The sequence below is a fragment of the Giraffa tippelskirchi genome, chromosome 3 (assembly GCF_054371585.1).
Source record: "Giraffa tippelskirchi isolate mGirTip1 chromosome 3, T2T-mGirTip1v1.2.pri, whole genome shotgun sequence".
In the NCBI taxonomy this organism is placed as follows: Eukaryota; Metazoa; Chordata; class Mammalia; order Artiodactyla; family Giraffidae; genus Giraffa; species Giraffa tippelskirchi.
In genome coordinates, this window is record NC_137277.1 from 33,637,764 (window position 1) to 33,664,767 (window position 27,004).

The 27,004-nt window shown below is 40.5% G+C and overlaps 1 protein-coding gene across 41 annotated transcripts; it reads left to right on the plus strand.

Moving 5' to 3' along the window:
- Positions 1–919: 919 nt before the first annotated feature.
- LOC145541563 (myosin-2) lies at positions 920–26,958 on the plus strand. 41 transcript variants are annotated; one of them, XR_014079116.1, is made up of 40 exons: positions 920–984; positions 1,207–1,249; positions 2,682–2,905; positions 2,995–3,138; positions 4,707–4,863; positions 5,621–5,648; positions 5,732–5,840; positions 5,928–6,020; positions 6,413–6,476; positions 6,594–6,692; positions 7,137–7,240; positions 8,205–8,343; positions 8,702–8,820; positions 8,907–9,056; positions 10,368–10,538; positions 10,664–10,973; positions 11,432–11,499; positions 12,334–12,421; positions 12,510–12,627; positions 13,630–13,753; positions 13,841–13,977; positions 15,509–15,764; positions 17,338–17,580; positions 18,118–18,294; positions 18,374–18,519; positions 18,603–18,693; positions 18,780–19,169; positions 20,283–20,409; positions 21,106–21,224; positions 21,357–21,553; positions 22,269–22,452; positions 22,535–22,700; positions 22,800–22,924; positions 23,092–23,400; positions 23,487–23,720; positions 24,166–24,352; positions 24,442–24,612; positions 24,696–24,800; positions 24,920–25,015; positions 26,675–26,958. XR_014079116.1 is itself a non-coding variant. In XM_081578244.1 (40 exons), exons 3-40 carry the CDS (start codon positions 2,702–2,704, stop codon positions 26,825–26,827), a joined length of 5,892 nt encoding a protein of 1,963 aa, XP_081434370.1. In that variant the 5' UTR covers positions 920–984; positions 1,207–1,249; positions 2,682–2,701; the 3' UTR covers positions 26,828–26,958. The 41 variants fall into 41 exon arrangements, 35 of the variants coding, with proteins under 35 accessions (XP_081434370.1, XP_081434375.1, XP_081434373.1 ...); XM_081578244.1 differs by having other exon boundaries at positions 2,995–3,193; positions 4,681–4,863; positions 23,487–23,690; positions 24,227–24,352; XM_081578249.1 differs by having other exon boundaries at positions 2,995–3,160; positions 4,681–4,863; positions 23,487–23,690; positions 24,227–24,352.
- Positions 26,959–27,004: the final 46 nt, after the last annotated feature.

Genomic DNA, 27,004 nt, shown 5'->3' on the forward strand with positions numbered 1-27,004 from the left:
TGATGAGGAAACATGTCACGGCTTCAAGTACAAAGTCAGATATAAACAAGTTTGATTCATCGCATCAAGCTGAAATTTCTCCTTAAAAGAATTTTCAAAATTATTTGAAAGTTTTAGACACATTCAGTATTTAATATATTCCTTAATGCTGTGTATATTTATTCTATTTATATCACATAAAGAAGTATAAAAACATGTTCTCACCATGGCCTGTATATATTAATACATAACCAAATCACACCCACGTTTTTCTAGCACAATACCCAAACGTTATTTTTTCCCCAGTGTGCTGACATGAAAAACACTGGGGTGTACTCCTGAAAAGCCCTTTGAAATATTCAGCTTTTCTTTTTTTTGCAGGCAAGTCAAGTGAGTAGGTGTACAGTAAACAGTGTGCTATGTAAGGACCAGCTTGGGCAAAAGCAAAACAGTGAAAGAGTAAGGGTACACCCCAAATGACAAGAAGACTGGAAAAGAGGACTTTCTTTTTAAATCGTTGAGGGCATGGAGCTTAATTTTGCAGGGCTGGAAGGAAAGGATCAACAGGTGAAAATTAACCCTCGCAAAATTAAAAGAAATATTTGTATTTTATTTCTACCATTAATCTGTCAAATATGAAAAGTGATGCAACAAGCCCGAAAGGCATGCCCAGCAAGGCCAGGAGGAATTTGAGAGAGAAGCCAGGTATTCTGGCTGCCTGGCCACTGCATTTATCCACCAGCCTGAACCTTCCTTTCAGATCATCTTCTCAAATTATCCATAAGAGATTTATCCACATACTCAATAAGAAAAATATTTCTAATTATATCCAACCATTCTTAACATGAATGAGAATTATGTGAGGACACAAGATTGCCAAGACTTTTTTGCCAAACAATTCCTTTTGACTTAAGAAAGAAGAGGCAGCTGCATTGTTTCCATAGCTATCCATATAAAAGAGCCCTTGGAATGAGGCTGACTCGTCCTGCTTTAAAAAGCTCCAAGGTAAGTGGGAACGAGGACCAGACTCTCAAGAGGGACGCTAGCCGCACCACCCCGTGTCGGCTGCAGCTGCTGCCTAGGGTACTGCTCCTTCTGCGTATTTTCCATCCATGGCTTTAGTTGCCCTCTGTTTACAATAGCCAGTGATGTAGCAAATGGGGTTTTTGGCTTGCTTTGTTTTCTTTTTGGTTAATTAATCAAGTGCTTTTACTTCTTCTTTTATAGAACCGTCTCACTTCCAGGCTGCATCTTCTCACTTGCTAACAAGGTAAGATTTGGACTAACCAGTCCCTGGAGAAGGCGAGAGCCTCTGGGATGGATGTGTGTCACTTAGCAACCTTTGAGAAAGTGCTTGTCTCAGTAAATACCTAACAACTGTATTTCAGGAAAGATGCAGGAGAGGGAGAAGGGGACGGAAGACTTGCCTTTTGGAACAATGCACACAATCTTAGGACTCTGGCACTGGTGGGATGACATTTTAGCAAGGAAAAGGTTGTCAAAAGAATATCGTTTCTGTAGAGAAAAAAAAATCTGCACTAAGATTGCCTGGTTAAAAATCTCAAATTTGTAAAAATGTGTCCTGCTTTTAGAATTCATTTAGCAAACATGATATCTAACAAGAAGAACCTAGGAAAGCGGGCTGCTTTTACTTCTGTGAAGACTTTTAAAAAGTTACCTTACCCAATGCTAAGTGTTATATGAAACTGGAACACTGAAATTTTTGTTACATAAATAATGAAGGTATTAGTCTGCCCACTACTACACACTGCATTTCTAAAGAGAGAGACTGGTGGGTAGATGATTAAAGTGAGTTTCAAGTAACTCGATCACGTAATAACTGAAGTAGCATTATCTGCCAAGCCTTTCATTCTACTGATGCCGCCAGTGATCTGCAGACAACACTGAATGGAGCAGCCTGAGCCTGTGTCCTTCAGAGGGAAATGTGGGACAGGAAAGGGAGCCTTCAGAGCGGAAGAGTGAGGATAATGTTTGCTGTGGCTTTTATCCTCAATTAGTTTAACTGAGTTAAGCTGATTAACTGAATTTAATATGCAAAGAAATTATGTTAGAGAAATTCTACTAAGCACCTAACTCAAAAAAAAAAAATTATAATCTGACCTCCTACCAAATCCACTGAACATGAGCACTTCCGGCTGAACACTTAAAGGAGGAAATAAAGTTCTCATATTATATGGCAAGAAATGGAATTCTCTTACATTATAATAAATGACATTTTCTATCTTAGTCATAGCCTGAACTTGTTCAAATTGCTTTCTTACTCAAATTTTAACTTTTTTCTCAAACTGTCTTCACTCTGTCTCACGGGCTGTGGATTACAAAAGGCAATATTGTGATCCCTAAAGATGGAGATGCTGAGGCACAGAGGTCAAGTGCAACCCAAGGTCACAAGCTCCTTAGCAGCTTGTGAGGCTACCCCTCTGCTCTCTTATTAGAACATCAGTCTTGAAGGATGAAAGAAGGTAGCCCCAAGTCCACTGCTGGGTACACAGTGACCCCAGATGCCTTTAAGCCCTTGTGATTTCTTGTGATTATGTTTGCTTCAATAACTACAGCGAGGAGTACAGTGCATCTGCCTGGTGAAATTTCCAACTGGGCCCATGAAATATCATCAAGGTAGAGATTGATGGGTATAGATGACAATTCAGAATCTCTAGTAAGAAATGCTTCATCGCCTTTAGGACCTCTGAGTTCAGCAGCCATGAGTTCGGACCAGGAAATGGCCGTCTTTGGGGAGGCTGCTCCTTACCTCCGAAAGTCCGAAAAGGAGCGCATTGAAGCCCAGAATAAGCCTTTTGATGCCAAGACATCTGTCTTTGTGGCCGAGCCCAAGGAATCTTTTGTCAAAGGGACTATCCAGAGCAGAGAAGGTGGGAAAGTGACAGTGAAAACCGAAGGAGGAGCGGTGAGTAGTCCCAGGAGCTGACCACATGCTACTGATTATTTTGTTTGGCCACTTGGTTGACATAAACAGTTATCATTCCTGTTTACCAGACTCTGACTGTGAAAGAGGATCAAGTCTTCCCCATGAATCCTCCCAAATTCGACAAGATTGAGGACATGGCCATGATGACCCATCTTCACGAGCCCGCTGTGCTGTACAACCTCAAAGAGCGTTATGCAGCCTGGATGATCTACGTGAGTGCTCCCAAAGCCCAAAGTGGTTTTGATCACTGGACCCTGTCAGCTCACTGTGCTATTAATGGGTCACAGATAGTGTGATTCACTGCACTTTCACTAGTAGTGTAACTAATTAAGAGGTTCACGATTGCTACTGTAAGGCCCAACCCAACAGCTGGCACATAATCCTTTGTCTTCCCATCCAAAGCCAGGCAAAGCCACTGTCCACACGGACTGGGTTTGCCACAGATCCCCCAGACAAACACGGTAGCAGCTACTGTTTACATCTCAACCACACGCCTGCATCTCCCCTCATCTCCATTCCTGCTGCAGAATCATCCAGCGGAAAAATATAAACTTATGTTTCAACACTTCAAAGTAATGTTTTTAAAGACCAACTTTCACTCTTCCAAAATAACAGCAGTTTGTATCTCTGTGTTCTGGTCCCTTTTGTGTGGAACACTTCCTTGATGAAATCTTGCCCACTTCCCCAGGCAGAGTTCAACATTGTGTCCTGTAGTTTCTGCCCTGCAATAATGCTGATAATGTTTTTTAAGCATGAATCATTTACATGTCCATCTCCTACATAGACTGGGAGTTCCTCAAGGAACAGTACCATTTGTTCAAAGAAAAATAACATTTATATTTCATTCTTAGGGCCTTGCAGAGACTTTTCACATAACACAAACTCAGTAATACTTTCTAATTGAATTTACTATGTTAGGTTGACATTTCTGTACAGTTTTGTGGTTGCGCTTTGGCCCCACCACACAGCTTACAGGACCTTAGTTCCCCGACCAGGGATTGAATTCGTGCCCCCTGCATTGGGAGTTCAAAGACCTAACCATGGGACCATCAGGGAATTCTCATCGTTTCTGAATAGTGTAGTCACTGCTGCTATTCAGCTGGACAACAAGTGTACCTGTGGTTAGTGTCAGAATCCATTCTGTTTGGTTGGCAGTCATCCTAGACCAGATGTCAAAAATATTGGAAACCCAGCTGTTGTAATTGTAATGTATTCCCATCATTCTGTGTTCTGTTTCTTCACAACTCAGTAGTAGTTTACAAATATTTCCCCAGTATTGCTGCGTACCTTCATGTTTGCCTTTTTAAATGTCTGGATCATACTATCTTAAGAAGATTTTCCATAGTTCACCTAACTATTTCATACTGTTGAGTACTTACGTACCAAATTTATGGTACCTAAGTACCATAAATTCATTTTCATAGATCATAAATTCATTTTCATGAATTTGAACTATCTTAAAAGAAATACACTCCTGTTTTCTAAACTACAGTAAAAATGTATTAAACATTATTAAAAAAAAACACAAACTCACAATTTTGGAGCTCCTACTATGTGAAAAATCACTGTGACTAATCCCAAGAGAATCTAAACTGTATTCCTCACCCTCAAGATTTTGCTATCTTGTTGAACCTTTCAACTAGTTTCCATGCTGATGCCTTGAAGATATTTAGACCACTTACTTAGAGTGTTCTTTTTATGTTAAAATTCATTTAATAACAGCTGCGCAAATAACAGGAAAGGTGTTTGGTTAGTTATTCTTTCTCATTTGCTTGCACAGACCTACTCGGGCCTCTTCTGTGTCACCGTCAACCCCTACAAGTGGCTGCCGGTGTACAACCCCGAGGTGGTGACAGCCTACCGGGGCAAGAAGCGCCAGGAGGCCCCGCCCCACATCTTCTCCATCTCTGACAACGCCTATCAGTTCATGCTGACTGGTGAGTTGGATGTTTTCCATGTGCATCTTTTTAGGAGATGAGACTCTAGGAGACAGAGACTAACCATAGGAGAAAGAGACTCTACTCATCTCAACACATTCTTCGAGGTGGTCCCCTAAATGCCATTGCCCTTTGCCCAGAACCAACCAAAATACACTCCGAATTTTAAGGTGTATCTAGAATTAAAGTGGTCATACTATGAATCTTCTTCCTGGAATGCTGTCTCAGCTAGACCATTCTAAGGCACAACAGCACCTTGGGGAAAGGACTGAGAGATTTCCTCTTCAGAGAGAGCAGAACATCAAAATGAGCCTTTAGTTTTCCCTGAAAATACCACTAAGGCCATGATTACTTCCAAAGCTACCACCTTTACTATACTGATTCCTCCTCCCACACTAAAAATATTTCTGCCTTTTTTCCTTCATTACTTCTTGTACTTACAATAAACATGCTACTAACTTGTCATCTAAATCCACCTGAAAACCCAAGTCCACTTGGTGTGTATTTAGTGTGGAGTATAAAAAGAGAAAGTCTGCTGCTTCCTTGCAATGTTCTGTTTCAGCGGTGGTCTGTAAGCTGATGTGATGGGGGGAGCCTCAGGGAGCAGGAGAGAGGGGAGCTGGAAAAGGTGCTGGGCCTGGGGACCACCAAGCCCTCAGGATTGCTGAAAAATACTAGGTTCATACCATTTTATTAATTTACCATTTACAAATATATTAGAAAACAATACTGACTGCCTATAATTTCTCTCTTATAGACCGAGAGAATCAGTCAATCCTGATCACGTAAGTAGACTTGATGCTTTATTTTCATGACTGAAATAGCTGCTGGCTTTGGGACCTCTACTGACTTGGTTTTTATTTGACAGCGGAGAATCCGGGGCAGGAAAGACAGTGAACACGAAGCGTGTCATCCAGTACTTTGCAACAATTGCAGTCACTGGGGAGAAGAAGAAGGAGGAATCTGGCAAAATGCAGGTGGGTCTGCTGGACATGTCAGAACCATGATGGAAAGGGCACTCAGGAAGCCCCAGCTGTTAACACTGCTCTTGTGTTTCTCTGCAGGGGACTCTGGAGGATCAGATCATCAGTGCCAATCCCCTGCTTGAGGCCTTCGGCAACGCCAAGACCGTGAGGAATGACAACTCCTCTCGCTTTGTAAGTCTCTTGGACACTGCCATGGACACTACTCACTGGTAAAGATTTATGGGATGTTTGTGAATACCTTCTCTGAGTCTTTTTCATTCCCACTATACCAGGGTTCTTTCCTTTTCCTCTGAGCACATAATAACACGGATCCAAGTCTTGTCTAAAAAGAAATGTGACCCTGTATCTGAGTTCTTATCTTTCATTACCTACAATTATTCACAGATTTTTAAGTTAAAATTATTTTATCTATAAAATAGGAGATACACCTTTTTTTTTTAACCTGATCCCAATAGTGTCTGAATTGATTTACTATTAAAACATTAGCATTTCAAGTGTTTTGAGTTTCTCAAAGATTTGATATGATTCAAGAACAAAGTAGTAATATTAACTTTTCTTTCAAGGGTAAATTCATTAGAATCCACTTTGGCACTACAGGAAAACTGGCCTCTGCTGATATTGAAACATGTAAGTGCCTGGATAGTCTTCACCATCATTTCTATTTCTTATGACCTACAACAATGAACAGAAATAAAATTTGTATTTCATATGAATTTTTCTTGTTTGTTATTAATTTCTTTTCAGATCTGTTAGAGAAGTCTAGAGTTACTTTCCAGCTTAAGGCTGAAAGGAGCTATCATATTTTTTACCAGATCACATCAAACAGGAAACCAGAACTAATTGGTAAGAAATGTCATCATTTCTTTACAAAATTTATCTCACCTACACCTATCAATGCCTGGTCAACTTGGTATTCCATGATGGAATTTTGTTAATTATCTTTATTTTGAAAATGGCTTTATAGTTTTGGTAAAAATTTATGTGTGCTCTTCATAAAAATTCAAAAGGAAACCTGAAAACACCTCCAAATCTTATCACTATGAAATAACCACTATGAACACTTGGATGAATATAATCCTAGTCATTTTCTGTACATATATCTTTAAATATATACATATATACAATAACTAAAATCAGAGTTACATGCTCTTCCATCATCTACCTTTTTTACTGAGCAATAATATATCTTGGCTTTTTCCATTCTAGTGCCTTAGAATTTGTCTTGTAATCTCTTATTTTAATGAAGAGGATATTTCTGCTTACTTTTGCTTTCTTCCATTTACTTAGAGATGCTTCTGATTACCACCAACCCATATGACTACCCATACGTCAGTCAAGGGGAGATCAGTGTGGCCAGTATTGATGATCAGGAAGAACTGATAGCCACAGATGTAAGTAAAACACAAGAAAATTAGAATGATTATTTTGGATGGAGTGATGGTCCCTCTAGATAAACATTCAGTTTCTAGTAGAAATCACAAAAGAAACTTCAAAGATGGGCATGACCTGGTGTCAACTGAAAAGACTGGCGTGTGCTCCTACAACATCTCACTTTCCCTTAATAGTCTTAATGATCTATCCTTTCTGAATTTCCCTAAACCATTTTTTTAAAATCTGTGTGCACTCAGTTGCTCAGTCTTTTCAACACTTTTGCGATCCCACAGACTGTAGCCTGCCAGGTTCCTCTCTCCATGGGCTTATCCTGGCAAGAATACTGGAGCAGGTTGCCATTTCCTCCTCGAGGGGATCTTCCCAACCTGATGATCAAACCTATGGGTCCTGCATTGGCAGGTGGATTCTCTATTGCTGAGCCACCTGGGAAGCCCGTAACAGTTAATAAGTGCTTTTTTACTGGATGACTCCCCCTACCCCTTCAGTGCCCTGCTATGTTTGCTTATTTTTCCTTTACTTGTCTATCAGTCATTTTGAAACTGGCAATTTGATTCAAGTTAAACAATTTTCCTTTGAATCCAGAAAATAAGTTAGATGCAGAGTCATTATTCTCTCATTCTATATTTCCACTTACTCTAAAAACTTAGAAACAATCATTTGGATGACTTTATGTTATCTTACAAGAATCTATTCCACCTCTCAAAACAACAAGTTAAATAACTATCCGTGTTCTCTATTTTAAGTTTACTTTTGGCATCTTCAGAAGGTATGCGCCTGTGATTCCCATGCTCTGTGCTGGCCTCTGACCAGCTCCCTAGTTACCGAAACTAAGGACTTCTTTGCTCTACATCAGTACTGGTAGTTTCCTCAGTTTGACCAACAAATCAGGAATCCAAATGTGAAGTATTGATAGTAAACATGTGGATCCTAACTTGACAGTTATTCTACTGGTTGTATTGGCAGAGTGCCATTGATATTTTGGGCTTTACTAATGAAGAGAAGGTCTCCATCTACAAGCTCACGGGGGCTGTGATGCATTATGGAAACCTGAAATTCAAGCAAAAGCAGCGTGAGGAGCAAGCAGAACCAGATGGCACTGAAGGTATCAACTGAGTCACCCACCTGACTTCACGTCTGCTTGAAAATCACATTCTTAACTTGTTACCCTTGAGCTCTCCTGAGAAGACAAATTCATTTTCAAGAATTGCATTTGAAAATATATCTAGATAAGATATATGTGGCATGGCTATTAGATACATGTTGCTACAATTTCTAAGTTCTTTAGGGAACACTACCATAATCAAGGTCTTAAACTTAGTGGCGGCGGGGGGGGGGCGGTAAGAATACTCAAAAGATATTCTTAAAACACTGCACAAAATGCCTGTAGCTTACTTTTTTGTTTTTTTAAGGAAGTGGACTGCTTTGGGCAATAACATCATTCTATCCTTTCTTCTTTTCAGTTGCTGACAAGGCTGCCTACCTCCAGGGTCTGAACTCTGCTGACCTACTCAAAGCCCTTTGCTACCCCAGGGTCAAAGTTGGCAATGAGTATGTCACTAAAGGCCAGACTGTAGAGCAGGTAGGTACATAATTCAAATTCACCACCAGGGATGCAGGCATTTTACAGTCCACTATTAACCTCAAGAAACTCCTTTCTCTTTCAAGGTAACCAATGCAGTGGGTGCTCTGGCCAAAGCCGTCTATGATAAGATGTTCCTGTGGATGGTCGCCCGCATCAACCAGCAGCTGGACACCAAGCAGCCCAGGCAGTACTTCATCGGGGTCTTGGACATTGCTGGCTTTGAGATCTTTGATGTGAGTTGGTAATCAGTTCATAAGGGGTTTTTACAGTAAAGCAATGTAATATCAGTAAGAAGAAATTTGTGAATATTACAACCTTTTATTACCACTGCCAAAAAGTTATGCTAAAATTTAAAAGAGAGTGACTGGGCCGCTACTCACTATTTATTATAGTGGCATTTCCACTACTATGAGAAATAATACACTTAATGAGGATGCTTTAACTCACTACATGGTCTAAAGGGAGTCAGGAATTAGGTTGGTGTAATGAGAGGTCTAAAAATCCCACAATGAAAAGTGAAGTTAATAAAAAAACATCAAAATAAACCTGTGCAATGTATAATATGCTCTCAATACATGGTAGAGAAACCACTCAGAAACATATAAGCAGATGGTAAGAGCTGAGAAAGGGTCAGTAATTTAAAGCCAGCATTAGTAAACTCAATGCAAGGAACTCTTAATTCTCAATGTGATATGGGATAAAAATTCGTGTTTGATTATAAAATACATTTTTTCTTCCTTATAATTTTAAAGAAGCTTATTTTCTTCTAATTATAGACACAAAACCTAGGCATGGCAGAAATCATTGAAAATCAAAGAAAAGAATTCCACACTGATTCCACTATATGTGAAAGTCACTCAGTCATGTCTGACTCTTTGTGACCTCATGGACTATAGTCCATGGAATTCTCCAGTCCAGAATAGTGGAGTGGGTAGCCTTTCCCTTCTCCAGGGGATCTTCCCAGCCCAGGGATCAAACCAGGACTCCCACATTGTAGGCAGATTCTTTACCAGCTGAGCTACCAGGGATTCCACTATATATATATACTTACTGTCAATATTTTGGCTTTTCTTTTCCAAAAAAATATGAGTGTGTGTTAACATATTGTACATAATATTAGATACTTGATTTTTTTCATCTCACATTAAAAAATAAAGGTGGTGATTATTGCTCCCTTGCAATGCTGACTATGATTGCTTCCACACAACAGAGAGAACCTTCCAGGCAGCTTCTAATAGGTTGCAAATTAGCTGCTAAGTGAGTCAATAGAAAATGCAAAAGAGAAAGGAAATAAGTACAGAATGATTAAGCAGTAACTCAGAAAAACACCTGAGTCAATTTAAGCAAGTACAAGAAAAAAGAATTACTAATGATTTAAGATTCTGCATAAAATGACAGCAGAGAAACAGTAGATTTCATAGGTTCCCAAGGATTTTGATATCTATAATCTAAAGGCTATTCAATATACATTTTTAAATTAAAAAGTCCTATATTTTAAAATGCCCAATATGCTGAGAGAAAAGTAAACCCATCTGTTTATTTAGTTCAACAGCCTGGAGCAGCTGTGTATCAACTTCACCAATGAGAAACTGCAACAGTTTTTCAACCACCACATGTTTGTGCTGGAGCAGGAAGAGTACAAAAGAGAAGGCATTGAGTGGACCTTCATTGACTTCGGGATGGACCTGGCTGCCTGCATTGAGCTCATTGAGAAGGTCTGTTTCAAGTTTCAGAAACTATGTTTTGTGATGACTAAATTATTCATACATCTTGTTTAAGCCTATGGACAGAGAAAAATGCTTACATAGAGTTGTAACGTTTTGTCACGGGCTGCTTCCAGCCTATGGGCATCTTCTCCATCCTGGAAGAGGAGTGCATGTTCCCCAAGGCCACAGACACCTCCTTCAAGAACAAGCTGTATGACCAGCACCTGGGCAAGTCTGCCAACTTCCAGAAGCCCAAGGTGGTCAAGGGCAGAGCCGAGGCCCACTTCTCTCTGATCCACTATGCGGGCGTCGTGGACTACAACATTACTGGCTGGCTGGAGAAGAACAAGGACCCCCTGAACGATACCGTGGTTGGACTGTACCAGAAGTCTTCACTGAAAACTCTAGCTTTCCTTTTCTCTGGGACTCAAACTGCTGAATCAGGTAATGCTCAAAAAAAAATCCCAATGTTTTCTCCTGATATTACAAAACGTGGTGTTAGATTGAAGCTAGTGATATCCCAGCCCAGGCTGAAGTGTTGTGGCCAAATCCATTGTGCCTCCAAGTTCTGAGGAAGCAGGCTGCATCACGACATTCACTCCAGCACTGATGAAAGTCCTGCTGCCAAGAGGCAGAAAGGAACTTTCAACATCTTAAGCAGTGAAAAGGCTTGGCTACTATCATTCTCTCCTGCTGCTTCCTCCACATCTGCTGCTTGTTGAGTATCACTGAAAAATGGATATGAACTTAATTGACATATAAGATTCATTGAGGCTCAAACAGAGAGGCCAACTGCGTTGAAAAAAATCCATCTGAACACAGAAATCAACAAATGGGCAACATATCGCCCTGTCAATTAAAAATTATATCTGAATGACATCTTTTCCGATTTTTTTCTCCAGAGGGTGCACCTAAGAAAGGTGGTAAGAAGAAGGGCTCTTCTTTCCAGACGGTGTCTGCCCTTTTCAGGGTAAGGAGGAAATTGTTTTGACACTCTCTTGTTACTTTGTGAATTTGTTTTTAAAAGCACAAGTCATTTAGGAAAGGATTGACTTTAGCTAATGACTTCTGTTAATCGAGTTTTGGAGAGAAGAGCTTTGAATTACTTGGGAATTATTAGGTCATCTTTTATGCTAAGCCAAATAGTAAAAAATATTTTATGTGTTGTAAAACATAATGTTCTGCTACTCATAATCTAATTGAGTTGTGGAAATAAGCAATGGTACATACTCAAAAAGACTAAGTCCTCAGTAGCTCTAATGAAAATCTGACAGCTAGTCTTTAAGGAACCTAATGTGGTATCCTTGCTCTTAATCTAGTCAATTCTCAATTGTAACTGGTAGGTTCCCCTTACAGATAATCTTTATGCCCCCAAAGCTGACAGAGTTGAAAAGGGGAAGCTATATTTATGAGAATTAGTCCAAATGCAGTGCAGGCATGTTTCCTTACTGGAGAACCATAGCGTTTAGCAGAAGAAAGGGTGACCGTCCAGGATGGGAAGCCAATGGCTTTGCGAAGGTTTGTGGGTGGCCAGGGGCCAGGACTGAGAAGATGATAGAGCTTGGATACTGAAAAGATTCAGCTGTCAAGACTGCTGTATATGCGTAACTCCTGCCAACACGAGTGGAACGAGAAGTACTAAGGGGGAAACTGCCTCTCAGGAGAAGCTTACCAAGGCACTACCTTAAGTGAAAATGGCCCACAAGAGTCATTCAACTCGGTCATGGACACTGATTGTATAGACATTGCCAAGCATTCATAAGCATGTCTAAAACTCAGATAACAGAGTTTGCTGATTTTACAGGAGAATCTGAACAAACTGATGACCAACCTCAGGAGTACCCATCCTCACTTTGTGCGGTGCATCATCCCCAATGAAACGAAGACCCCCGGTAAGACGTTCCAGAGATGAAGAACAAAGCATGACTGCCATGCCTCCCTTTAACAAAACTCTGCAATGACATGAACATTTATTTGTAGGGGCCATGGAGCACGAGCTGGTTTTGCACCAGCTGAGGTGTAACGGTGTGCTGGAGGGCATCCGTATCTGCAGGAAGGGCTTCCCCAGCAGAATCCTCTATGCAGACTTCAAACAGAGGTCAGCCTCTCCTAACTACGGGGTATCCTGGAGTTTAGTATACATATACTTAGTGCAAGCAAAGCAATTTAGTGAAAAACATGCCTCTATTTGTTATTTTTAATTTGTCACAAAAAGTATAAAAAATTATAAGCCTCAAAGCACCTTTAAAATACAGATATACCGAGACAGAATAAGAGACACAGATGCATAGAACAATTTTATGGACTCTGAGGGAGAAGGTGAGGGTGGGACGTTCTGGGAGAATAGCATTGAAACATGTATATTATCATATGTGAAACAGAACACCATTCCATGTTCGATGCATGAGACAAGGGCTCAGGGCTGGGGCAATGGGATGACCCAGAGGGATGGGATGGGGAGGGAGGTGGGTGGGGGGTCCAGGAAGGGGAACACATGTAAACCCATGGCTGATTCATGTCAATGTATGGCAAAAACTATTACAATATTGTAAAGTAATTAGCCCCCAACTAAAATAATTAAATTTATAAAACAAAAAACAAAAAACAAAACAAACAAACAAAAAAATACAGATATACCACATCGTGGGTACTCTGTGGACTTTTCACTGGATTTACCATGCTCCCAGCTTAGCTCACAGATGTCTACCATAACTTCAATAATTAGGGAACATCATTTCTGAGTGCTTAATATATTTGGGTTATTTCATTTAGTCCTTCCAAAAACACAGTAGAGATTAAGCACTATCAATAGAAAATGCATTTATTGGTCATCTACATATTAATGTGAACCAGATTATAGAATCCTTTCCTGAAAACAGGGTCTGATGAGGCAGAAAGGAAAGTTGCAACTGCGCAGAACGGTAAAATGGAATAAAAAGAGACAGCAGATACTAGATTGGCCATCTATGTATACAATGTCCTTCTTGTGAAGAAAATAATTGTTTTAAAGCTCTGACTTTTTAAAATCAATCATTTAGTGTTAGCTACTTCTAGTCTCATCAATAAACCAAGTTTTAGAAAACTATATTTACTTTATCAGATACAAGGTATTAAATGCAAGTGCGATCCCTGAAGGACAATACATCGACAGCAAGAAGGCTTCTGAGAAGCTCCTTGCGTCCATTGACATTGACCACACCCAGTATAAATTTGGTCACACCAAGGTAATGGTCTCTAAGGCCCACCTGACACTTGCCTGTGCCTTTGGAGTTTATTTAAGGTTTATAATCTGCTACTCTGTCCATGCACAGGTCTTTTTCAAAGCTGGTCTTCTGGGGCTCCTAGAGGAGATGCGAGATGAAAAGCTGGCCCAGCTGATGACCCGAACTCAGGCCAGGTGCAGAGGGTTCTTGGCAAGAGTGGAGTACCAGAAGATGGTGGAGAGGAGGTATACAAACATATTGCTTATCTAGTCATACTTTTCTTCTTCAGAAACGCATTTGAGGTGGCTTACAATTAACACTCAGATATCATAATTCCACCAGAGTATGAGGGATGCATAAGAGCCTGATGCTGAACTGGAGATACACATATACCAAAGTACTTAAGGGAGCAATCACCATGGAATAAACTGAATGCTTGGGTAAAAAAGAAAAAGTAAAAAAATTAAAAAGAGAGAGAAGCATAATAAAAAAAAGAGAGAGAGAGATGTGTAAGTCTCATCTAACGAGAAAACATACCATTGAGCAAGCAGAGACAAAATGTTGCCCCAGCATTTGGTTCTAATATGAATTTACTGGGTAGATAATTAAATGAGATATTGAACTGCAGAGCACATGTTTATTTTCAACAGCAGTTTTACATAAAGTGCAGAAATAACTTCTTTGTCTGATCATTTATATTATTGAATTATTATGATTAAAAGTATTATGGGCAAAATAGGTGAAAGAACTTTTTCAATAAGTTAATACAATTTCACCAAGGTATCTCACTTTTTAGTGATCTAATCTGATGCAGTGACAGAGCTCGAAGGCTACAGGTCAGGTGTCTCAAACTGTAGGACACATATGAATGGGATCCACAGGGAGAAATGTATTTTACACTGATAGCTGTATATGCATGCATACCTGTGCATGTAAATACATAATTTACGTGAAACAGATTTTCTATCACCTGTAGTTCTGCTAATATTTTCTACTATATTCTATTTCATTAAAAATAAGTTTGGCCATGGCTGATTCTTGTCAATGTATGGCAAAAACTATTACAATATTGTAAAGTAATTAGCCCCCAACTAAAATAAATAAATTTATAAAAAAAAAAAAAAATAAGTTTGGTCACAACCCCCCTATTTTTATATATATTTGGGCAATTGCCTATATATGAAGGCAATTTTTAAAAATAATTTATATTAAAACAAATGTGATGATATTAAAGAATAGAATGCAAAAATCATACAACATTAAAATATAAAACCAGAGATTTTTCAAAGAAACAGAGTTTTTAATGAGTCTGTTTATCCTGTGCCTCACACCTGGTAGGGGTCTGGCTCCCCCTTCACCGCTCTCAGTGGTGTTCACATAGGAAAGTTTGCAAAGCACTGAAGCAGGGCAATACTTCTCAAAGGGTGGTCCTTGGACCTGTATCATCAGCATCACTTACAAACTTATTAAAAATGCACATTTTTGGCCCCATCTCATATCTGCTGAATCTGAATCTCTAGGGAAATAGCCCAGGAATCAGTATTTTAGCAACACCTTAGCTGATTCTTATGCACACCCAAGTTTGAGAAGCGCCAATGTAGAGAAATGAATGACTGATGAGTCCTTGACCACCATCCCCAAATACAATTTCTTTCATTTGTGTTTTTGAAAGTGGTGAGGAACATGGTGGAGGGCAGAACCTCCAACTCTCATTGCCAAGATTTCATCTCATTCCATCATCCACACAGCATCTAATTTGCATCGGTTAAATTTCAGGGAGTCCATCTTCTGCATCCAGTACAACATCCGAGCCTTCATGAACGTCAAGCACTGGCCCTGGATGAAACTGTTCTTCAGGATCAAGCCCCTGCTGAAGAGTGCAGAGACGGAGAAGGAGATGGCCACCATGAAGGAAGAGTTCCAGAAAATTAAAGATGAGCTTGCCAAGTCAGAGGCAAAAAGGAAGGAACTGGAAGAAAAGATGGTGTCATTATTGAAAGAAAAAAATGACTTGCAGCTCCAAGTTCAGTCTGTAAGTATCCTATGTAAGCATCCTATGTACTGCTGCTAATCAGGATGCAAACGTACAACTCTAGTCACTAGTAGCAGTGAGCTGGGTAGTCAGCATGAGAGACATGCACTGGCGGGAGAAGGTTAAAGTGCTCTGATGGTGTTAATAAAGTCCATATGCCTTCATCACCCAGTAAATGCCCCCAAACCAGAACCAAGGCAATGAGCTAGAACTGACCACTGTCTTCCATTCTGTACAGTTTCATCAAACTACAGCGTTAACAACTTCTTTTCCCTTTGAAGACAGTCTTTGAAAGGGATTTTACCATGAAACTAGCCCAAATACAAAAGGGGAGAACAGCATAGAGAAAGCGATTTGTTTTCTCTGAAACTTCCTTGAACTTCTAGATGTTTATGGATCTTAAATCACAGTGTGTACAGCTGACAAAGGACAGTATTCTACATCAGTTTTTTACTGAATTATTGTTTGTTATTGATCTCTAAAACTGAGACTTGCTCTTTCCAATCCATCTCCATAGTCAGTGCCACATCATATAATGTTCGGGTTGCTGCATCAGCACCTAACTTGCTCTACCTGCCCCCAATTCTCTCCCTCCATCCAGCTTGCTCATTGCTATGCCTGAACCAATCGTTTTACAACTGCTTTCATCAACTCTGAAATGTAATTTATGAGACTGTCTTTCATTTGAAGTGAACTGAATTGGTTTGGTATAATTTACTCATCACAAAATCATATATTTTTTCCTGCTGATTAAGATTGGTCTCTTCTGTCAAGTTGGGGTGGTGTAATAACTCCTTCCTTTAGATTACAGAAGGGAAATGAGCTATTTTTCTGTCCCCATTCCCTTCAAAGCTATCCTGAATTCTCTTCTCTTGTCTGTAGAGAATCACTTAGACACTGTCCTACATTACTATGCTCACTACTTGTCTATGTGCAGCACATTTTATTCTTTTATGTATTCAACTACTGATATGGAGGCTCACTGATGAATGTATCTGTCAATTTCTCTCTTGTTTCCATCCACCCCCAACCCTCTTAAGTAGAAACATAGGTTGCTAGGAATTTGATTACTTAATGCCTCAATTAGAATTTAAAGCATCATAACCAGGATCATCCTCCAAGACTACAAAGGGAAATAATTTGCTAGTAGTGGCTACATCTGGAAACTTCTCCTGCTGGAATGCTTTCCCTTCTCCTGATCCTTCCCGCAATAAATTCATTTCTACAAGACCAAGTCCTACCCATCTCTCAAAGCCCAACTCAAATGCCACTTCATTCATTAAATCATATCTGAAACACATTCTCTGATCTTTTATGTCACTAATTGCTTTTTGAATTAATGGTAGCTTGTTGGGGTTAAGCTCTCTAACCTACTGTAGAATATACTCTTCTAAATGAACAGGACAATACCTGATACATTTGGTTTTTCCCAAAATGTGGAGCATCTGGCAATCACACATGGCAGGTGGTTCATAAAAGTTTAATCCAAAGAACCAATGGGGGAGATTTATACCGTTATCATTGTAAAATACTTCATTCTACTTCCCAATTTTGATTTTGCTTCCATCTCAAGGAAGCTGAAGGCTTGGCTGATGCAGAGGAAAGATGTGACCAGCTGATCAAAACCAAAATCCAGCTGGAGGCTAAGATCAAGGAGGTGACAGAGAGAGCTGAGGATGAAGAAGAGATCAATGCTGAGCTGACAGCCAAGAAGAGGAAACTGGAGGACGAATGTTCGGAACTGAAGAAAGACATAGACGACCTTGAGCTGACACTGGCCAAGGTTGAGAAGGAGAAACATGCCACGGAAAATAAGGTATGAAACATACAAGGAAAGTTTACGTTTTTATTCAGTCCAATTCAGTTCAGTCACTCAGTCGTGTCCGACTCTTTGTGACCCCGTGAACTGTAGCACGCCAAGCCTCCCTGTCCATCACCAACTCCTGGAGTTTACCCAAACCCATGTCCATCGAGTCAGTGATACCATCCAACCATCTCATCCTCTGTCGTCCCCTTCTCCTCCTGCCCTCAATCCTTCCCAGCATTAGGATCTTTTCCAATGAGTTAACTCTCCACATCAGGTGGCCAAAGTATGGAGTTTCAGCTTCAACATCAGTCCTTCCAATGAACACCCAAGACTGATCTCCTTTAGGATGGACTGGTTGGATCTCCTTGCAGTCCAGCAGACTCTCAAGAGTCTTCTCCAACACCACAATTCAAAAGCATCAATTCTTTGGCACTCAGCTTTCTTCACCGTCCAACTCTCACGTTTTTATTATTACTAGGCAATACAAGCAAAAAACTGAAACCACCAAAATGTAACATGTAATGCAAAGTGTTTTTACTTCCTAAGGTGAAAAACCTCACAGAAGAGATGGCAGGTCTGGATGAAACCATCGCCAAGCTGACCAAGGAGAAGAAGGCCCTCCAGGAGGCCCACCAGCAGACCCTGGATGACCTGCAGGCAGAAGAGGACAAAGTCAACACTCTGACCAAAGCTAAGACCAAGCTAGAGCAGCAAGTGGATGACGTAAGTCTAGGACTGTCAAAGAAGTTTTCTTTGAAAGGAAGCTAAGCAATTCTTTTGACTCAGCATTATTTGTATTTAGCTTGAGGGGTCCTTGGAGCAAGAAAAGAAACTTCGCATGGACTTAGAGAGAGCCAAGAGAAAACTTGAAGGTGATCTCAAGTTGGCCCAAGAGTCCATAATGGACATTGAAAATGATAAACAACAACTTGATGAAAAGCTCAAAAAGTACGTATGAAAGAATTGTTTATGGACTTGCTTCCAATGTTGACTATGGACTCAACTGTTATCCTTTACTACTTTTCAAAAAGGAAAGAGTTTGAAATCAGCAATTTGCAAAGCAAGATTGAAGATGAACAAGCACTTGCCATTCAACTGCAGAAGAAGATCAAAGAGTTGCAAGTAAGTTCATATTTCTATCAGTCTGGCTCAAAGAGCCATAGTTATGAGCATAAAGAAGCTAACTTTGAGCTTCTCCCCATCTCCAGGCCCGCATCGAGGAGCTGGAGGAGGAGATCGAGGCTGAGCGGGCCTCCCGCGCCAAAGCAGAGAAGCAGCGCTCAGACCTCTCCCGGGAACTGGAGGAGATCAGCGAGCGGCTGGAAGAAGCTGGCGGGGCCACTTCCGCCCAGATTGAGATGAACAAGAAGCGGGAGGCCGAGTTCCAGAAGATGCGCAGGGACCTGGAGGAGGCCACCCTGCAGCACGAGGCCACGGCGGCTACTCTTCGCAAGAAGCACGCGGACAGTGTGGCCGAGCTGGGGGAGCAGATTGACAACCTGCAGCGGGTCAAGCAGAAGCTGGAGAAGGAGAAGAGCGAGATGAAGATGGAGATCGATGACCTTGCTAGCAATGTGGAAACGATCTCTAAAGCCAAGGTACCGCAGAGTCTGAGAAACTGTTATTAACAGCAATGACCCATTATGTGCACATCACAGTCTGCATAGGGTCTTTACACATAGGTCATTTGTTCTTTGCAGTAATCCAGGAGGTAAGCAAGAAAGATACCAGTACTTGTATTATTTCCACTCAATCATAAGAAGAAACTAAAATTCAAAGAAGCTGAGCATATTAGCCCCACCACACTATTAACACATGACAGCATCTGCAGCGAACCAGGCTGTCCGTGTTCTCTAGCACTCCAACTGGGGAACACAGGTCTCCAAGATTCTCAACTATCCAACATGCAATTTCACTGTACATAAGTAGGCAGTGAAGTATTTATAAATGCTTTTCGAAAATATGCCACTACATTTTCCACAAAATCTTTAGTACATGATCTTTAATTTTTTTATCACAGGCAGACCTCAGAGATATTGTAGGTTTGGTTCCAGACCACCACAATGAAGTAAATATCAAAATAAAGCAAGTCACTCAAATCCCCTGGTTTCCCAATGCATATAAAAATGATGTTTACACTAGACTGTAGTCTATTAAGTGCAACAGCATTATGCCTAAAAAAAAATACATCCCTTCATTTAAAAATGCTTTCTTGCTAAAAAAAAAAATGCTAACCATCATCTGAACCATCAATTAGTCACCAACATCAAAGATCACAGATCACTAAAACAAATGTAATAATGAAGAAAAGCTTGAATATTGTGAGAATTACCAAAATGTGACACAGAGACATCAAGTGGGCAAATGCTATTGGAAAAATAGTGCTGATAGACTTACTGGATACAGGATTGCCCAAACCCTAAATGTGTTTTTTTTAAAAAAGGTGATATCTGTGAAGAGCAATAATACAAGGAATGCCTGGAATAATGAACGAAGCTTCACAATTAGCTTTTTACAACTCCCAATGTTTGTCTTCACCTTAGGACAGCAATCATATTATAAAAGATAAACAAAAAATTCCTGTATAGTACATACAAGAGAATTTATTGTATATGTCAAAATAAATCTTTTTCTATTTTAGAAGAAACAGTAGCTATAGGGAAATGTTATTAAAATGTCTGCACTTGCTTCTTCCACTTTTCCTCTCACAGGGTAACCTAGAGAAGATGTGCCGAACTCTGGAGGACCAACTGAGTGAGCTGAAATCCAAGGAGGAGGAGCAGCAGCGGCTGATCAATGACCTGACGACCCAGAGGGGACGCTTGCAGACTGAATCTGGTAACTCTCTCCTCCTCCGTGAGGCTTAGAAGTGGAGATGATGTGGTCAAAAACAACTGATATGTGAGAGCCTAATAAAAGCAACTGAGAACATGTGATTCACCGGACAGCTCACTCTCCCCCACGTGCAAGGTGATTTAGGGATGACGCTGAGGTGAAGGCTTCCATAGACTGGGTCAAGCTCTGCTCCACAAAGGCCTTGAGGATTTGGCCGCATGGAGGGGATGCTTGGGTCAAGGGTCTTTCCATCATGGGTCCAGGGCTTCTGTTTTAGATTGTGCTTCTTTTTAGCTAAACCAGAATGAACCAAATTCTTGCATAGGGCAATGGATAACCCAGTCTCTCGAAAGTCTTATGAAACAGGGCCAATGTGGAATTAAAAAGTTAACTCCCTTCTTTGACAGTTATTAACAGGTTTTGCACAATAATGTAACCCTGAAAGAATCAGTTATGGAGAGGACAACGAGAAGTTAATCTGTATTTATTCATTTAGGTTACTATGTAATTTTCACCATAAAAATCAGAAATTTGACATCAACCATGATGATGTCAACAGAGAATTCAACCACTCGAGCACTCAACTGAAAAGGGGGTGTTTTTCAACTTATTTCAACTTATTTTCAACTTATTTCTCACATGGGCTTGCAAAACCTTTTCTTCGCTTTAACAAGTGGTGCCATATCATTTGCCTATCAGGTGAATTTTCACGTCAGCTAGATGAGAAAGAAGCTCTGGTGTCTCAGTTAACAAGGGGCAAACAAGCATTTACTCAACAGATTGAGGAATTAAAGAGGCAACTTGAAGAGGAGATAAAGGTAACTAGATAAGACTCATTTCCCCCAACCTGACCCTAATTGGAGTCCATTATACCAACTTTTAAAGGGTTTTGAAACTTCAGAATTAAACACTAAGTATTCAGTAAAATGAACATATAACTCTCTCCACAGGCCAAGAATGCCCTGGCCCATGCCCTGCAGTCCTCCCGCCACGACTGTGACCTGCTGCGGGAACAGTACGAGGAGGAGCAGGAATCCAAGGCTGAGCTGCAGAGGGCTCTGTCCAAGGCCAACACCGAGGTGGCCCAGTGGAGGACCAAGTATGAGACGGACGCCATCCAGCGCACGGAGGAGCTGGAGGAGGCCAAGTATGTGTGCAGATATGAGAGAATGTTCAGAGAACGTTGAGCATTGAATCACAGAAACACAACCTTTGAAGATTCAGTGAATTAGCTCACAAACATTCAATAATTAGCTCCTATCTGCCAGGCATTATCAGCCCCTGAGAACAGGACATGAATAAAGCAAACACCATCACTGACCTCTGAGCCTAAAATCTAGTTAAAAAAGAATAATAAGCACTCACACAGATAATCAGCCTTATTGCTGGCTGTCAAGCACACCAAGCTCATTGATGCTTCAGGAATTTGTTAGCCCCTCTTGTGTCTGGAACAATCTCCCCCTGCCTGATCTCCCTCTGGCTCTCTCTGACTTCTTTTAGATCTTGACTCAAACATTACCTCCTCGGAAAGGACTTCCCTGAATATCTAAGAATAGCTGCCCACCCCTTACTCCATTTTATCTTCCTTCACTGCACTTTACATCTGCAATATGTTGTTATGCATTTTCTGACTTGCTTATTGGTTATCTCTCTCACTTGTTTGGAAGCTTCATGAGGGAGGGACCTTTTCTGTCCTATTCGCTGCTGTGTACTCAGCATCTGGTTCATAAAAGGAGCTCATCAATATTTTTTTGAATGGATGGAGATTTTTAATATGAAGTTCCCCACACTTTTCAGCATGCTAACAGTTCATAATTCTAGGTGTGATTTCCTTCTCTCTATAACCATACGTAATCTTCAAGGAAGAAACTGGCCCAGCGTCTGCAGGCTGCTGAAGAACACGTGGAAGCTGTGAACGCCAAATGCGCCTCCCTTGAGAAGACCAAGCAGAGGCTCCAGAATGAGGTTGAGGACCTCATGCTTGATGTGGAGAGGACAAATGCTGCCTGCGCAGCCCTGGACAAAAAGCAAAGGAACTTCGACAAGGTAACTTCTGCAGCAGCCTCTGGCCTCCACCGCTGTCCTCTATCCTTTCCAGCCAGGTAACCTCTTTTGGTGCGTGTTTCAGATCCTGGCAGAATGGAAACAGAAGTATGAGGAAACCCATGCCGAGCTCGAGGCATCTCAGAAGGAGGCCCGCTCTCTGGGCACCGAGCTGTTCAAGATGAAGAATGCCTACGAGGAGTCCTTGGATCAGCTAGAAACTTTGAAACGAGAGAACAAAAACTTGCAGCGTGAGTCCCTTTCACTTTGAATAGTTTTCATGCCTTGGAGGAACCTTTTTCTTGTGTTTTCTGTCTGATCAAGTCTCTTCCCATCTTTCATCCAAACAGAGGAGATCTCTGACCTCACGGAGCAGATCGCAGAAGGAGGGAAACGTATGCATGAACTGGAGAAAATAAAGAAGCAAGTGGAACAAGAGAAGTCTGAAATTCAGGCTGCTTTAGAGGAGGCAGAGGTATGAGTCAAAAATGTACATTGTAAACAAATTCAGAAAAGAATTAGGACTGGCCACATACACTGAACAGAAGAATAAATGGCACAAAATTAGCGGAAGGAAAAGTGTGCAGAAAAGCTGCCAAATGCATCCATTCCCTGCTAACATCACCCCTTGCTGTCATTAAGGCATCTCTTGAACATGAAGAGGGAAAAATCCTGCGTATCCAGCTGGAGCTGAACCAGGTCAAGTCTGAAATTGACAGGAAAATTGCTGAAAAGGATGAGGAAATTGACCAGATGAAGAGGAACCACATTAGAGTCGTGGAGTCCATGCAGAGCATGCTGGATGCTGAGATCAGGAGCAGGAATGATGCCATCAGGCTCAAGAAGAAGATGGAAGGAGACCTCAATGAAATGGAGATCCAGTTGAACCACGCCAACCGCATGGCTGCTGAGGCCCTGAAGAACTACAGGAACACCCAAGCCATCCTCAAGGTAAATGGGTTCAGGAGATGGTCCCAGGGCAGGTGGGTGACTGCAGCCCGAAGAACAAAGTGTCTCAATGATCATTCATTCCACAGGATACCCAGATCCACTTGGATGATGCTCTGCGGGGCCAGGAGGACCTGAAGGAGCAGCTGGCCATGGTGGAACGCAGAGCCAACCTGCTGCAAGCTGAGATTGAGGAGCTGAGGGCCACCCTGGAGCAGACGGAGAGGAGCAGGAAGATGGCAGAGCAGGAGCTCCTGGATGCCAGTGAGCGCGTCCAGCTCCTGCACACCCAGGTGAGATTCAGCACAAAGAATTCACCTTCAGTAAATGCCTATGTCCCAGAAAAGATAAACTTGAATTTTTTATATAACAGTCAGGTTTTATACTTCTACCAAATTTTCACTGCATTATTGAGAAATCTTTCACTATTTCATCTTGCACATATTATTAGTGATTAACTTCTTAAAATATTCTAAGACTTGCCATATTCTTTTGTGTTAGTATCTTTACTGACCCTGGCTATCAATATTGACATTTTTATTGTGGAAAAAGAAATACTTGAACATGTTATAATTTTATCCTTGTGAGTGGTCTCACTGCTAAATGGCAGTTATAAAATTATACAGCTCTTTGGTCTAATTATAAGAAATTACTTGAAGATGCTAAATATTCTATAACATTTGTATTTTAATTAATTGTACCTCATAACAGAATAATATTCAAGGGCATTTGACTTCCAAATTTTTATCTGAAATTTTTTTCAAACAGTGGCCACCACTAAGTACTTTGGTAACATGATTAAAAGAGCATATAACTTACTTTCAAACAGAACACCAGCCTGATAAACACCAAGAAGAAGCTGGAGACAGACATCACCCAAATCCAGGGAGAGATGGAGGACATTCTCCAGGAAGCTCGCAACGCAGAAGAGAAAGCTAAGAAGGCCATCACTGACGTGAGCAGAGGGCCACACCGGGTGGTCAAGCTAGAATCTTGATGGGCTGTCTCACCTTTCTCAACTGGTTTTGTTTTACTGCTAATCAGGCGGCCATGATGGCCGAGGAGCTGAAGAAGGAGCAGGACACCAGCGCCCACCTGGAGCGGATGAAGAAGAACCTGGAGCAGACGGTGAAGGACCTGCAGCAGCGCCTGGACGAGGCTGAGCAGCTGGCCCTGAAGGGCGGGAAGAAGCAGATCCAGAAGCTGGAGGCCAGGGTGGGTCTCCCAGTATCTATCTATTTCCACTTACTCCCAGTGCCTTAATGGATCAAAGTTCTTAAGCGCCTGCTCCTTTGCAGGTGCGTGAGCTGGAAGGAGAGGTAGAGAGTGAGCAGAAGCGCAATGCGGAAGCCGTCAAGGGCCTGCGCAAACATGAGAGGAGAGTGAAGGAACTCACCTACCAGGTGCAGCAACAGTTTCTGTCAGCCGAGCACTCCTTGCATAGATGGGAAACGCTCCCATGTAATGATACAACAGTCGTGTGCTTTTGAACTAAGACCCTGCGGTTTTTATCATCTTTCAGACGGAAGAAGATCGGAAAAATATTCTCAGACTTCAGGACTTGGTAGATAAACTTCAGGCGAAAGTGAAATCTTACAAGAGACAAGCTGAGGAGGCTGTAAGTATTCTTAAGACAAAGGGAAGAAAGTCCTCTGTTAAGAAAAACTCATAAATAATTAGATTTTACTATTTACTTGTAGTAAATAAGCTGTCTGACTGAGTACTTCTTAAAAATATTTGTACTTTTTTTTAATTTTTAAAGGTAACTTTCTGTCCACAAAGAAACCTCAAAAAATTTCAAAGCAGAAATAATACAGGCTACAGTCTCTAGCTATAGTGTGATAAAGTTGTAAAGTGATGAGAAAATATAAACAAAAATTTCCAAGCATTTAAATGTTAAAAAAAAAACTGACTTTCCTAAAAAATTTTTGGATTAACTTGAAATAAAAAATGCAATTACTGAATAATTTTTAACTGTAAATAAAATTTCAAGGAAGACAAGACTTTTATAAACCTAGAATGTAGTCTGAGTTGTCCTTGAAGGACAATTCATTTCTTTATGTGTTTTCATTATGAATCAAAAATAAAAATCAATGAAGAAACTGACAGTCGAATAAAGAAGTTAAAAATAATAGTAAAATAATGAAAGAGGTACTGTTAAAGGTAGTATAGAAATGAATGAATTAGTATATCCTATTTTTAACTGCAAATCTCAGTAATATCTTGGGAATTAACAAAAAATAAATATATAATCAAAGAAAAAGTGAGTGAAAGTAAAAACTCACAACATTACAAATGAGAAAGGGGACAAACCATATCAGGAAGATTATTTTTTAACTGTAAAATATGTATCTATCAAGGTGGTTGAAATGTTAAATAAGAGAGTATAAATTATTAAATTGGCTGAATAAGTTATTTCAGAATTACTTCTGAAAATGAGCTCAGTCCAGATAGGTCTTTCAAAATTTGAAGGAACAGATAATCCCTGAGCTATGTAAGCCACTTTAGAGCATGGGAAAAGATGAAAAGCTTTCCAAATCATTTTAAGAGGCTCTCATAACCCTCATACCAAAACCTGTCCAAAAGAGAACAGGGGTGGGGAAAGTCACTAAAGGCAGTTTTATTCATGAGTATAGTTGTAGTGAAGATAAATTACTAAGTCACTGAAACCCGTACTTTATTAAGGAAATTGTCCATCTGGGATTAAATAGATTTAATTCCTACAAAGTAAGGGTTACTTAATATTAAGGAGTCTGTCAACAGAATCATTACATATGAAGTAGGAGGGAAAAAGTGATTGTCTTGAAATGTGCCAAAATAATATATGATAAAATTCAACATTTATTTCTACTTAAAGAAGCTATAAAGAAGTGCATCCTTAGTGATGAAGAATATCTAACTCAAGCAAACAGTCATCATATTCCAGCAAGCATTAACAAGCATAAATTTATCCTTGCCTTCTTTCCTGCTCTTATATTATTTCTTGCTTTACTTGTGGTACATATTTGTTACCATGTTTTGGTTACTTGTAGTACATATTTGTTACCCTGTTTTGGTTGCAAAAGTAGAGCTTCAGTTCTTTATGAAACATAAAGCCCCAGATAAATCTTAAATTTAATTTCAATGATAAGAAAAATCCAGGAGGTGGTAGGATAATAATGTCTCCTGTTGAGTATTCTAACTACTTTGTAGATGCCAAGTCCTTTCTTTCCTTAGGCCTACAGAGTCTATGAAGATGCTCAGTATGCGTTCCTTACAATTCCATTTTTATTCTCAGGAGGAACAATCCAATACAAATCTATCTAAATTCCGCAAGCTCCAGCATGAACTGGAGGAAGCCGAGGAAAGGGCTGACATTGCCGAGTCCCAGGTCAACAAGCTGCGGGTGAAGAGCCGGGAGGTTCACACAAAAATCATCAGTGAAGAGTGATCATGTCCTGATGCTGTGGAATGACTGAGAGAGGCACAAAATGTGAACTCTTTGGTCATTTCTCTCTATGATTATCATCTATCCTACCCTATTGCAAAGGAAATAAAGAGCATAGGGCACTGTATAAGCAATACCCTTAGACTGGTCTTTTCCTTTCTTTCTCTCCTGAAGCAAAGT